Source organism: Dipodomys merriami, unplaced genomic scaffold (assembly GCF_024711535.1).
Source record: "Dipodomys merriami isolate MVZ:Mamm:240054 unplaced genomic scaffold, mDipMer1.0.p SCAF_8, whole genome shotgun sequence".
NCBI lineage: Eukaryota > Metazoa > Chordata > Mammalia > Rodentia > Heteromyidae > Dipodomys > Dipodomys merriami.
In genome coordinates, this window is record NW_027206401.1 from 21,546,993 (window position 1) to 21,561,421 (window position 14,429).

Below are 14,429 nucleotides of genomic sequence, written 5' to 3' on the forward strand. Positions count from 1 at the left end.
AGATGGTACTTCAAGTAGCTTCTAGGGAAGCAACAAACTAGAAAAATTAATCCCTCTATTTTTTTCTGTTTTAAAGTTTTATAATTCCTACTCTAGTTTTACCTAAAATTATTTATTAGTTACAACATAGTCATCCTGTTGAATTGATTGACACTGATCAAGATACTGCTTTGTAAAGTAGCAACTCTTCATACAACTAAAGATAATATAAAAAATAATTTAGTCATGCCTGTGTCCTGCTTCCTACCAATGTCTACTTTACTTTCTAATAAGCCCTTTATGTTTACTTTGTGCCTTGAAAACTTCATGGAAGGGTTTGGATTGAGAAATAGAGAAAGCCCAAAAGAACCTATCATATAGATAATTGTTTAGTAAAATGGTACTCATGCATTTCTAAGTCTTCAAGGTTTTCATGTAAATATGTGAGCTTCAAAATTACTATAAATATTTTCACATACAGTGCAGATAAATCTCAAGTGAGAAATAAGTGTCATAATAAAAGCTATCAAGTCTCTCTTTTTAATTTAGGAGAACAAGTGGCAATGTATTCTGACCTGCCATTTAAGTCACCTATTCGAGATATTTCTTACCATCCATTTGAAAATATGGTTGCATTTTGTGCATTTGGGCAGAATGAGCCAATTCTTCTTTACATTTATGATTTCCATGGTAAGTTTCTTGCTTGATAAAGTCTACTTAGAATAATATTTGCTTATTGAATGGACCAGAAATCATAAGCTCTGTAAAATCTGTTATCTTTGAATTAATATGCTTTCTTGAATATACTGTACAAGGCTGTAAAATAAATGGTTAGCTTTTTTTTTTTATTTTGGCTGGTTGTGGGGTTTGAACTCTGGGCCTGGGCGCTGTCCCTCAGGTCTTCACTCAAGGCCAGCACTCTACCACTTGAGCTATGGTGCCACTTCTAGTTTTCTGGTGGTTTACTGGAGATAATAGTTTCACAGACTTTCCTGCCAAGACTGGCTTTGAACTGTGACCCTCAGATCTCAGCCTCCTGAGTAGCTAGGATTACAGGCGTGAGCCACCGGCGCCCAGCTCAGTTTGCATTATTTTGATGTTACAACATTTTATTTTTCTGTAAGCATCATTAATATGAATCTAAGTGTTTGTGAAGTACAAATAATGGTTATACTTTTATGTTGAAATCATAGAAAGATATCCATTACTTGATTTGTAAATCATTTTAAATAAATGACAGGATCTATGGAGTGTGACTATAAACTGAAATGAGTGAATGAAAAACTTTTCCCTAGCCGGGAGCCTTTGGCTCACGCCTGTAATCCTAGCTACTCTGGAGGCTGAGATCTGAGGATTGCAGTTCAAAGCCAGCTGGTCAGGAAAGACCTTGAGACTCCTATCTCCAATAAACCACTGGAAAACCGGAAGTGGTGCTGTAGATCAATCGGTAGAGCACTTGCCTTGAGCTGAAGAGCTGAGGAACAGTGTCCAGGCCAAGAGTTCAAGCCCCACAACTGACAAAAAAAAACAAGAAACTTTTCCCTAAAACTATTTGGGAATAAAAAGGTGACTATACATAGGAAATATAATTATTTAATATTTTCAGTTTAATACAGCTTAATTTTAATTTTTTTTACTATAGCATGTAGTTTTAGTAAGTTTTTTAAGAATTTTAACATAAAAAGTAGGCAAAAACTAATGTTTTTTTCACCTCTAAAGTAAAATTATTCTATCATTATGAAAATAAGAAATTAAAACTTTGAAAAAGGTTTTCTAGGAATTATTTGAATTTATGTCAGTTGTTCATATATTTCATATATTTCATTTGTATTCTGAAATTTTTTACAGTTTACTATTAATGCAATCATTCTCAAAATTAGTTTTACTTTTTCTTCATATATTAGTTCATGTGTAAAAATGAAAGGTCTTTCTTAGCCTATTTGATTTGTTTAGGATATTATGTACCCTCATTCAGTTTTTGGTAAGCAAAAGAGGTCTAAATACATATGTAGTTAAATAAATATACATTATATTAGTAACTTTAATGTAGAAAATTTCAATGAAGTACTTGTATAAATAGTTTCATTAAGCATCTACATAATAAATTGCTTAATGTTTATCAGCATTAACCAATCTAAGTTAGTAGACAACTGAGATAAGTTATAAACCTGAGGATTTTTCTTTTTATTGTATCAGTGATGTGCTATTTTTGGTGAGTTAACATAAAAATGATACACAAATTTTATATTTGTTTTAAATAACTTTCTAGGGAAAAAGTGATTTCTACAACTTCTATGCAAATTTATAAAATGCTATGTAACTCTAAAATTGTCATTCAACACAACATTTAAATTTACTAGCAATTGTTAGAAAACTATCATCCTGGTTATAAGAAAAGATGAATTAAGTTCTCAAGTCATCCATTTCCAAATCTGATGACTAGTTTTGACATGTATCCTGAAATAGTTCTTTTTTTGTACCATTCTAAATCTTAATATAAGTGTAGAGATTTATGTACACATTTTAATATTGGAACTGTTATATAGGAAATAAGCAACAATTATTTCCTCAAACTCTTAAGTTTTCATAGCAATCTTCATTAAGCTTCTAATTTGCCTTTTAGACTTCTGAAATTTTACTACAAATGCAACTTAAATTTCTGCTCTTTTCTAACCATTTTATTTTCTGTTACTGTTAAAAAGATCTCTTCACTCAGAACAAGCAAAGAATTTTAGTGGTACTATAATTCACAGGGCTAAGCCTCCTGTTCTGTTATTTCAGTGGCCTTACATAATCTTTTTGCTTTTCTGAAGCTCCATTCCCTAATAAAAGTACTACTAGTACTGGTAGTACCTGCCCTACCTAAGAGTTATTTGTTAGAAGATTGTGGAACAAAGACTATAAAAGTACTTTGCAAACTCATAGTGCTTATCATGTTCACTTACTACCAGTAAACACTTGACTTTATATGTGTGATATGACTTTAATGTGTGTTAACTATCTCTCTATGGGATGAAGTTGAAGTTTCTTTACTCTGATGGTCAGCCTTTCATTTATTGAAGTCCATATCCTTATAGATCAGTTGTATTACAAAATAAATGCATAAAGTTAAAAAGATTATGTCCACATTGTATTAATGTAGAGAAAGAATTTGCATGAGTGTTTAGAAATAAGGATGTTCAAATACTAACAGATGAAGTAAGACTTAGTTAATGCAGTGTATTTGGAACACAGGTTTTTTTATATAATAACATACTTATATAGAAATTTTAAATTCAAAGTGTATCAACACATTTCCCCAACTATTGGTTGCCTGTTTTTAAAAATAAGAAACTTAGGAGAGGGCAGGAAAGGTGGCTCCGTAGTAGAGTGCTTGCCTTGCATACATGAGGCCCTGGGTTCAATTCCTCACTACCACATAGGCAGAAAAAGCCATAAGTGGCGCTGTGGCTCAAGTGGTAGAGTGCTAGCCTTGAGCTGAAGAACTGAGGGACAGTGCCCAGGCCCAGAGTTCAGGCCCCATGACTGACCAAAAAAAAAAGAAACTTAGGAGAAATAACTTTAAGCATCCAAGATTTAGCACAATTCTTGTGAATGGTATAGGTCCATAAGAAACGAATCACTTCACGCACTGAAATTTTTCACTACTTGAATATAGGCCAGAATTGTCAATTCAAATCATATTTAAAATTTATCTTAGTTTATCTTAGGTTTATCTTTTTTAATATAGAAATATTTTGCCTGAAAATAAAGTTTACATTTGGTTTTAAAATAAATTTTAATAGTATAAAATATAAAAGGCCTAGACAGTTAAGTGAGTTTTACATAGTATTAGCCAGAACTTGTGATAATTTCCAAGTAAGAAGAAGCAAGTTCATTTTTTTGTAAGCTATGTAGGCTGTGAATGAGACTGTGGTAGCTTTATGTATCATTCATCTTTCAGTTCTAGCAAAATCTGTGAAGAGTGAGCAAGCATTTTTCTCTGGTAAGCATATGTTCAGGTTGTGGTCTTTTGAGTCTTTCAGTCTACTGACTTTTTGCTTTTTTGGTAAGAAATACAATTTTTACTTTCAGACGATAGTTTTATTTGCTTGATCTTGAAAAGGTTAATCATCTAGTAGTAAGAAATTTAGTCACAGAGTACCACAAGTAATGTACTTGAAGGATTCTCATCATAACAAAGTGCTAATCAGAGAAACGGCTTCTACTGAATTAATTTTACAATGACAGAATTTAGCAATTAATGTTTTGTTATTAATCAATTTTAGCCTGTTTGAGTCTCTAGGGTGCTGTTGTACATGTAGATAAAATCACAGTACCCATTTAGCACTTTCAATGCCCTTAGTACTGTTTCAAGCACTTTATATCTATTTACATTTTTTTCTTCTTTTCTTTTTTTGTCTTTTTTCTTTTCTTTCTTTTTTTTTTTGTCAGTCGTTGGGCCTGCACTCTGGGCCTGGGCGCTGTCCCTCAGCTCTTCAGCTCAAGGCTGGCACTCTGCCACTTGAGCCATAGCACCACTTCTGGCTTTTTCTGCTTATGTGGTGCTGAGGAATTGAACCCAGGGCCTCACACATGCAAAGCAAGCACTCTACTTCCCAGCACCTCTATTTACATTTTCATAGCAATTTTATGCAATAACTGTTATATTATTCCTATTTTACAGGAATCGGGGATTAAAGCAATACTGTATGGTCATTATGTCCATACTCCCATGTGATAACACTAAACTGCATTATTAACAGATTTCCTGAAATATCAGTTTTTGAGAAACCAAACTTTTTTTCCATTTTCTCTGAGGAGTGTATAATTTCTTTGTATTTTTATATTTTGGAGGAAGTTAATATGAATGTTTACCATTTTTGTAACCAGTATTCAGTTTGAGTACTGACTTATAGAATTATGCATATAGTATTTTATTTTATTTATTTTTTATTTATTTATTTTTTCCAGGGCCTCAGGCATGCAAGGCAAGCGCTCTACCACTGAGCCACCTTCCCAGCCCCAAGAAATAATTTCAAGGATGAAATTTAGTGGTTTTTTTTTTTTTTTTAAACTCAAGGCTAGTGCTCTACTGCATGAGTCACAGTGCCACTTATGGCTTTTTCTGTTTATGTGGTACTGAGGAATCAAACGCAGGGCTTCATGCATGCTTGGAAAGCACTCTACAGCTAAACCACATTCCCAGCCCTGTAATTTAGTTTTAAAATGCGATTATGTAGTTCTTGCAAATTTATCTCTTTCAATCCTTTTTTTTTTTATTGTAAAGATACTACACAGAGGGTTACAGTTACATGAGTGAGGTAATGAGTACACTTCCTCTTGAACATTGTTACCCCCTCCATTGTTTTCCCCCTACCATCCCCTCCCTCCCTCCCTTCCCCAGGTTCTTTTTTTTTGATTGTGATTAAGTGATTACTTAATTTCCGGAAATTTACAGTATTGTGGAATAATGATGCTCATTTAAAGTCACAAGTTCATTCTAACTTTCCTGGAGCAAATTGTCTATCACAGTCTGTAATATATAACGGTGCTCACATGTTATATACCATATATGTGATCAGCAGCATGGGGATATTTGGTAGTGGTTCAACCAGATGAGTGGGAGTTCTTTGTTTCTTAAGTCCTGTTAGTTTTGTCATATCACCTAACATTTTGGATTTATCATCCACTTATCAGGGAGACCATGTACTGTTTGTCTCTTTGTTCTTGGCTTACCTCGCTCAACATGATTCCTTCTAGCTCCATCCATTTCCCTGCAAATGCCATTATTTTGTCATTTCTAATGGCTGCGTAATATTCCATTGTGTATAGATACCACAATTTTTGGATCCATTCATCTGTGGTGGGTCATCTAGGTTGTTTCCATATCCTAGCTATTGCGAACAGTGCTGCAATAAACATGGAGGTGCACGTGTCCTTGTATATTGGTTCCTGTTGTTCAGGGTAGATGCCTAGAAGTGGTATGACTGGGTCGTAAGGGAGGTCAATCTTTAGCTTTCTAAGGACCCTCCAGACTGCTTTCCAAAGTGGTTGTATAAGTGTACATTCCCACCAGCAGTGTAATAGCGTTCCTCGTTCTCCACATCCCCTCCAGCATTTGTCTGGCTGATTTGTGGATGTGGGACATTCTGACTGGGGTAAGGTGGTATCTCAGGGTTGTCTTTATTTGCATTTCCTTCACCACCAGGGATGATGAACATTTCCTCATGTGTTTCTTTGCCATTTTTATTTCTTCATTTGAGAAGTCCGTCTTTAGTTCCCTTGCCCATTTAGTAATTGGTTCATATAGTATTTTAAATAGAATCAAATCTTAATTTGTGAAGTTCTTAGTATTATTGATTATGTGAGGTATTGTACCTCATTTTTCTCTAGGTGGCAATGTCTCCTCTGAACCAGTATTTACTGGAGTGCTTTTCAGTTGTCATGTCTCCAATAATACATGTCCTTATTGAGCACCTATTGTGTACCAAGTTGAGCTAGGATATGGGACTCAGATTACCATGTCTTTTCTAATTGTTTATGCTAAGTAGTTGATTAAACTTCTGAAAACACTTTAGTCGAACTATATGTGATTTCTTCCATTGACATAATTTTACTAATAGAATTCAAATTCATTAATGATCACTTGCACTCTTTGTTGTTGATTTATTTTTCATACTCTAGTATGCTTTACTAGTTCAGCTTTACTAGTTCAGCAAAACCACAAAAAACCCTTTAAGCTTCTATAAGTTTTTGTTATATAACCCTGCTCATTGCCTAAATCTTTATAATGCCCTGTTAAATATAATGCCTCGCATCCTACAAATGTGAAAATATGTTTGAATTAAAGTTATAAGTTTTATAGAAAAGCATTGTCTTAAATTTTATAAAAATATGAAAATGAAAGTCTCAGGAAAAATGAAGTAATTTGCCTAAGGTCACCTCTTTTTGATAGGCTACCATGTGATACTAGGAGTTTAACTCAAGGCCTCACAGATGCTATGCTAGTGCTCTAACACTTGAGACATGCTTCTAGTCCTAAATGTGCTATTTGTCTTCAAGTATTTAAGCAGGTTGTGTGTGTGTGTGTGTGTGTGTGTGTGTGTGTGTGTGTGTGTGTGTGTGTGTGTGTGTGTGTGTGTGTGTGTGTGTGTGTGTGTGTGTGTGTGTGTGTGTGGCAATACTAGTGGTTAAACTCAGAGTCTGTGCTTGATTAACAATCACTCAGTAATTTGAGCCAGGCATTAAGCTCTCTATTCCAATATTTAGAATACCTTAAGATTAAAAGTTTAGCTGGATGCCACTGCTATAATCCTAGCTACTCAGAAGGCTGAGATCTGAGGATTTTGGTTGGGAGACAGACCAGGCAGGAAAGTTTCTGAGACTCTTATCTCCAGTTAACCACCAAAAAGCCAAAGGTGGAACTATGGCTCAAGTGATAGCCTGGAGCAAAAACCAGCTCAGGGACAGCACCAGGCCCCAAGTTAAAGCCCTAGGACTGACACACCCATACACAATAACAATAATAGTAATGAGTAGGTCCATCATCCACAAAAGTTATTTCGTGCCCTTTCAAAATCTCTTTCCTATTTTCCTCATGCCATACAATTACTATGAGTTAATTTTCATGTTCCAGAATTATATTTACATTTTTAAGCCTGCAAGGCTCACTTACTTGAACTTGTGAAATTATTATATTTCCTTCCTGTTGGTTTTATAGTATCTAATAATTTCACATTTGCTAGTTATATTGTCTTCTCATTAACAACTATTTAGAATACATTGTGTGGTTTCTGATCATTTATTAAATATTCCCATTCTGTGACTTTATTCAATGATGCTTTTGCTGTGATGATTTGAACTAATTTTGAATTCATTTTTTTCAGTAGCTCAGCAGGAGGCTGAAATGTTCAAACGCTATAATGGAACAGTTCCATTACCTGGAATACACCAAAGTGAAGATGCATTGTGCACCTGTCCTAAACTGCCCCATCAAGGGTCTTTTCAGATTGATGAATTTGTAAACACTGAAAATTCTTCAACCAAGATGCAGCTAGTGAAACAAAGACTTGAAACTGTCACAGTATGTTTAATAATCTTATACAGTTGAAATTTTAAACCATTTCTATTGGTTTATGTTGCTATGTACATAAATATTAAGTAAATTTCTTTAAACTAGGTTTTTTTATGCTTTTATAGTTACTTTCAAGTGCTTGTTCTGAATTCATTAATTGCAATAGACTGGCTAAATTTAGGGTAATTCATCCTGCTGGTGTGACTTGCTATCTCTGTAAAGACCAGCCCAGGACCTAGTGGTGAAGGAGGGCTCTAAATCAGAAGACCACACCTAGGACTTGCCACATGGGTACGGCCCTACCCATCTACTAGGAAAGGAAGAGAAACTATAGCTATGTCAGTCCTATCCTAGGACCCCTTTGGGGAAGGATGGGAGCTACAGGTTTAGACTACCAACTTAGGAATTCTCAGAGCTAAATCACCAAACTACTTATTTAAAGGACAAATGGTATTCTAACAGGTAATTTATTCCCAGGCTTTCAACATCTTATATAATCATGCTTGAGATCTCCTGTCTCTTTCAGTGGTTCTTTTATTATTTATTTATTTATTTATTGTGAAAATATCATACAGAGGGGTTACAATTACATGAGCAAGGTAATGAGTACATTTCTTTTCAAGCATTGTTGCCTCCTCTTTGTTTCCCCTTCCTATCCTTTCCCATTCTCCCCTCACCTCCCCCCACACGATCACCCCCCCACCAAGGGTGTAAAGTTTGTTTTTCAACATAACGACTTCTACATCTCATTGTTGCAATGGGTCCACCTGTATCCCTATTTAAACAATTGGTTTTTCCCCTTCCCCTCCACAAATTATACCAACATCAAATACAGTGAAAACAGGGGTTATTCCATGGACTTCAGTCTGTGTATCAGACTGCTAGGCTCCACTTTAGAGTCAGCTATTCAGTAGCCTCATGATTTTGCATTTTTGAAAAGTAATTCCCAGGTGATGCTGATGCATTCTGGTTAAAGAACCACATATTAATAACTGGTCTGGTTCACAGTCTCCAGCACTTAGAAAGAGCATACTAAATAGTTGTTTCATGTCCTTGTCTAAACTGTAAGTTCCTAGAAGGCAGTTCTTATTGACCTATCTTCTGATGTGCACACATAGTTTTTTAAATAATTATTTAATAGGTGGGTATTCTAAAGGGAAACTGAATCCTTAAATTTTCCTTGCATAAAAGCTCTTATTTTATCTGTGCAATGCTTTTATCTTCATTCATATGTCCCTTTAATTTTAATTCTTTGTCTTTTAAAGATTCCTTGTTGTTGATATTTTTTCCCCATACCTGACCTTCTGCCTTGAGTTCTTATCTCTAATGCTATTTGTATTACCATATGTCCAGGTTCTAGTCACTTATTAACAGCCTGTGGCAAAAACAAAACAAAACACCATTGCCCTCTGCACATGTTCACTACCTTTTTAGACAGTGTTGACCGAATATAACTTAACTATGAAGTTTTCAGTCTAACAAATAGAACAAAAAATCTTATTTATCTCATATAGTTATTGATATCTATGTACAGAAGAACACAAACATATTCAAGTTTGATAGATGGCAACCAATATTCAAGCTATATTGTAAGACAGTCTTTTAATAATACATTCAAGTTTGTTAAGCTCACATTATCTCCTTTAACAAAACAGCTTTGTAAAATATGCAAGATGGTGATTATTATCCTTCTTTATAAACAAGAAAACTGTGTCTGCTCAAAAGATAGATGGAAAGTTTATTTTAGATTTTACAACTACTAACAATATAATCTTTCTTACTCTTTTAAAAACACTTCTAACTTTATAGAGAATAATTGTTTCCAATTTGTAATTGTTCAGCCTCTGCTGGTGCTATATACAATGGTAGGATTTATATAAAAACTAGGGAAAAATCAAGAAGTTATTAGAAGCAGAAGGTAGTATTTCCCAAATGAGTAGAGAGTTTGATTTTAAAAGAATAGCCAACAATATTTAGTATCTCAGGAATAAATTACCCTCACAAAACAATAAAAAAGAAAATAAAAACAAAGCCAGGAAAAAGAAAATTTGACAAACAAAAACTGTACTATAATTCAAAGTACACATAACAGGAATACCCAGATACACCAGAAATAGTAAAAAGTTTGGCTGCTGCATATAACCCATTGAACAATCAGTCCAAGTTTATTGGTGTTCAAAGATAATAATAAATTTTATTTGAAGCCATAGGGCCATTAAAAAGCTAATGCACATTAATAAAAAAAACAATTAAAGGCAAAGCATTATCTTAAAATGTTTTGCTGTAAGAAACAATATTTTAGATTGTGTTGTTGATGAAGCACAAGAAATTGGGGTTTCTTTTAAAGAAGAAATGAAAATTAAGTCTGAGTTTTTTATTTTAAAAAGATATCTGACTAAGATAAAACGATCCAATTAAATTGACATTGAAAATAGTAAAGTTAACTCTTAAAAATGTAAGATTAATAATATAGGCTGAGGATTAATTTTGGAAAAACACTTTAAGAATTCTGAAAAAGGTTTGAGTGTGGTAGTACATATCTGTAATCCCAGCTACTGGGGAGGCATGTTAGAGGATCATGATTCAAAGCTGGCCTTTACAAGAAGTATGAGAACCTATCTGAAAAACAAACTTAAGCAAAAAAAAAAAAAGGGCTATGGGCATGGTTCAGCATGGCTCAGGTAGTCGGATACTTATGAAGCAGGAGTCCCTGAGTTCAAACTGAGCACAAAAACACCCCAGGTGCCACAAAAAAAGAAAAAAAAAACAGGAAAAATGATAGATGAATACTATAGTTTAGAATGTAGCTTTTAGGCTAGACTGTGTTATGTACAAGTATAGATGCACAGATTCTAACCTTTACTTGTTTTATGACAGAAAATTAAGTAAGCCTAATTTTCCTAATCTGTAAAAGGGGGATTCTGATATTCTCACTTTACTGGATTAAGATGTGCCAGGCGCCTATGGCTCATGCCTGTAATCCTAGCTACTCAGGTGGCTGAGATCTGAGGATTATGGTTCAAAGACAGCCCAGGCAGGAAAGTCCGTGAAACTCTTATTTCCAATAAACCACTAGAAAACCAGAAGTGGCACTGTGGCTTAAGTGGGAGAGCGCTAGCCTTGAGTTGAGTGCAAAGACAGCGTCCAGGCCCAGAGTTCAAGCCCCATGACTGACAAAAAAAAAAAAAAAGATAACAGTGAGATGCTAGATGTAAATTTCACACGGTGTATAATCCATTGAACCACCAAATATGTTACAGTTGATAATAGAGAAATGAGTTTGAGATAGACTGTGCACATTGTTTATCATTGTTGCTTGGAAAGAGAGAAAAATGTGAGAAGAAATTCCATAGATACCTTGATAGAAGAACTGGCTATATTTATCTTTCTGCTTCTCCACAAGAGCCAGGTAGGATAATGAAACCAGTTCTTGTCTTATCAGGTATTGAAACATGTTACAAAGATGAGATCATGATAAAAAAAAAAGTGTGATGCAAATTCATAAAGATACACAGATCAGGGGCTGGGAAGGTGGCTCAGTGGTAGAGTGCTTGCCTTGCATGCCTGAGGCCCTGGGTTCGATTCCTCAGCACCACATAAGCAAAAAGAAAAAAGCCGGAAGTGGCGCTGTGGCTCAAGTGGTAGAGGGCTAGCATTGAACTGAAGAGCTGAGGGACAGCGCCCAGGCCCAGAGTTCAGGCCCACGACCGGACCCCCCCCCAAAAAAAATAACTAAAAATAAAAATAAAAAAAAAGATACACAGATCAATGGAGAAAGTAGGAATGGTTCATTGTTTGGTATTAGGAAAGCTTGCAAATTATTAGTTAACTGAAAACTTTATTCACTTTCTATCTACATCCTAGGTCTCACATCCCAGTCAAATCATCTTTGGCCAAGGAGCTAAATACAAAAGTAAAAATTGTTTTAAAACTACCAGCTAGCCATGAGGCTCAGTAATAGGGTGCTTGCCTAGAATTCCAAAGACTCTGGCTACCCCTTCAGCACTAAAAACCACACACCAAAAAAAAAAAAAAGAAAAGAAAAGAAAAAGAAAAATATTTGTCTTATGTAATATATTTAATTTTATTTATTTGTCCTAACTGTCTTAATCTTAAAAGCAGTAGAAAATCTTCCCCTCCTGTACTATCAGTATAGAACTTTAAATTTCTCTGTTTAAAATAATAAATGTATTTATATGTGTGTATATATGATATATACAATATGTAATGTATTATACATTATATAAATAATATATCATTTTCTATATTATATAAATATTTCCTTTATCATAAGTATATAATTAAATACTACACATTATATATTATATAATATATGAATTTATTTTATATGTATATATACCATATATACCATTTGTATACATATTTATATACATATATACACACATACATACACATACAGCACATGCACATACCAAACATCAACCTGTTTACATAAAATCTAGTAAAGTAAAAGCCTCCTTAATTGTCATAAAATTGAATAATAAAGACAATGCAATTTCAAAAGCATGAATAAAAGAAATAAACTTAACTTCTAAAAAGTGTATATATTCATTTCTTTTCTTACAACTTTTATTTTAAAGGTTGTAGGAAAACAGATGCATTATCCATTAAACTTCAAAATAAATAATGGAAGGAAAAAGAGGATGCTTTGTTGAAGGTGATATGGTATGTTCTTAATGTAAATTGCTAGATTTCTTTCTCAAAGACAAGTGATAAGATGTATTAAGAAAGTTAAGCATTTTAGAAAAAAAAATTTTAAACCAAATATTCAGTGAATGACTTTGAGATGTTTTATTTCTGACGATAGCTACTTCTTGACTTTTCTTCTTTTATAGAAGTTAGTCTTTAAGGTAGACCAAAGTGCAAATTATACTCAGCTCTGGATTTAGATTGTTGGAATGTTGAAACTAGTTTTTGTTTCTCAGTTAAATTGTTGAATATGGTTTAAATTAAAAATTATTTCAGGGGCTGGGAAGATGGCTCAGTGGTAGAGCGCTTGCCTTGTATGCCTGAGGCCCTGGGTTCGATTCTTCAGCACCACATAAGCAAAATGAAAAAAGCCGGAAGTGGCGCTTTGGCTCAAGTGGTAGAGTGCTAGCCTTGAGCTGAAGAGCTGAGGGACAGCACCCAGGCCCAGAATTCAGGCCCCACAACCGGACCCCCCAAAAAAATTATTTCAGTGTGGTAGTTCCTTTATTTAATATTTTAATATAAAATGAAAGCAATCAGAGATAATCCAAATTTTAAAAGTAAATCTGAATAGCTACATTCAGTTTTTAAAGTGTAAAGAAACTACTTCAGTAGAAAACATAAATGACTTATCTAAAATCTTAGATAGTAAAATCTCTATAGACATAAGAGCAACTTGGTGATAGATATTTTTTAAGTTCCCTATAATTTAATTCTATCAATCTTTAAATATTAAACTCAACATCCTGAAATCACCTTGGTCTTGTGGCTTTTCTCATATTAATATCATTTTATACTCCTACTATTTTCAGATAAATGAAAGAAATGTGAGAATAGAATAAAGTAGATACAAAGGTAAAAAGAATAAACTATGTATATATATATATATATATATATATATATATTTTTTTTTTTTTTTTTTTTTGTCGGTTGTGGAGGTTGAACTCTGGAGTCTGGGCACTGTCCCTCAGCTCTTCAGCTCAAGACTAAACAAAAATATTTTTAAGAAATGAAAACAAATGAAGGAAAATAAGTTGATAATTGATTATTGAAAGTACTTTTTCTCTTTAATTTATTTAGCTTTTACCACATCTTTTTTTTTTTTTTGGTCATGGAGCCTGGGCCTCTACCACTTGAGCCACAGTGCCATTTCTGGTTTTCTGATGGTTAATTGGAGATAAGAGTCTTACAGACTTTTCTGCCCGGGCTGGCTTTAAACTGCAATCCTCAGATCTCAGCCTCCTGTGTAGCTAGGATTATAGGCATGAGCTACCAGCTCCCAGCCTTTACATCATTCCTTTTTAAAAATTAGAATATACCTGCTCTGGGATTGAGATAAAGGTTGCCTTTGTAAAAAAAAAAAAGTGTCGTGTATTTGCTATGCATTTTTAAAAATACATCATTTTTGTTCCTATGTAGAGAGAATTTGCTGAATTTTTTATCAGATATTATCTGGGATTGCATCTTCGTTCTTTTTGTATTTTGCAAACATTTAGGTCAATGGAATTCCCACCTTTGTCACACTGTCTTTTCTGTCATTTCTTATAGTTATATTTCAGTAGACTCCAAATTCCTTTCCATGTATAGGTTGTTTTCCAGTTTATAGAGGACTGTATTACTAGAGGTAATTAGTTTTGTTACTAAAGTAGGAATTTTTCCTAATGTTATTTAGGTTCAGCATGTG

General features: G+C 34.0%; 1 protein-coding gene across 6 annotated transcripts in view; it reads left to right on the top strand.

Moving 5' to 3' along the window:
* The window catches only part of Ahi1 (Abelson helper integration site 1), a 133,572-nt gene that overhangs the window by 48,297 nt on the left and 70,846 nt on the right, over positions 1–14,429 (top strand). For 5 of the 6 annotated variants that reach the window (XM_070010717.1, XM_070010719.1, XM_070010722.1 and 2 more), the window contains 2 exons: positions 529–669; positions 7,848–8,044. In XM_070010717.1, the coding sequence (XP_069866818.1) occupies positions 529–669; positions 7,848–8,044 (338 nt within the window). The remainder of the gene's footprint in view (positions 1–528; positions 670–7,847; positions 8,045–14,429) is intronic. The other variant, XM_070010718.1, reaches the window with a different exon arrangement.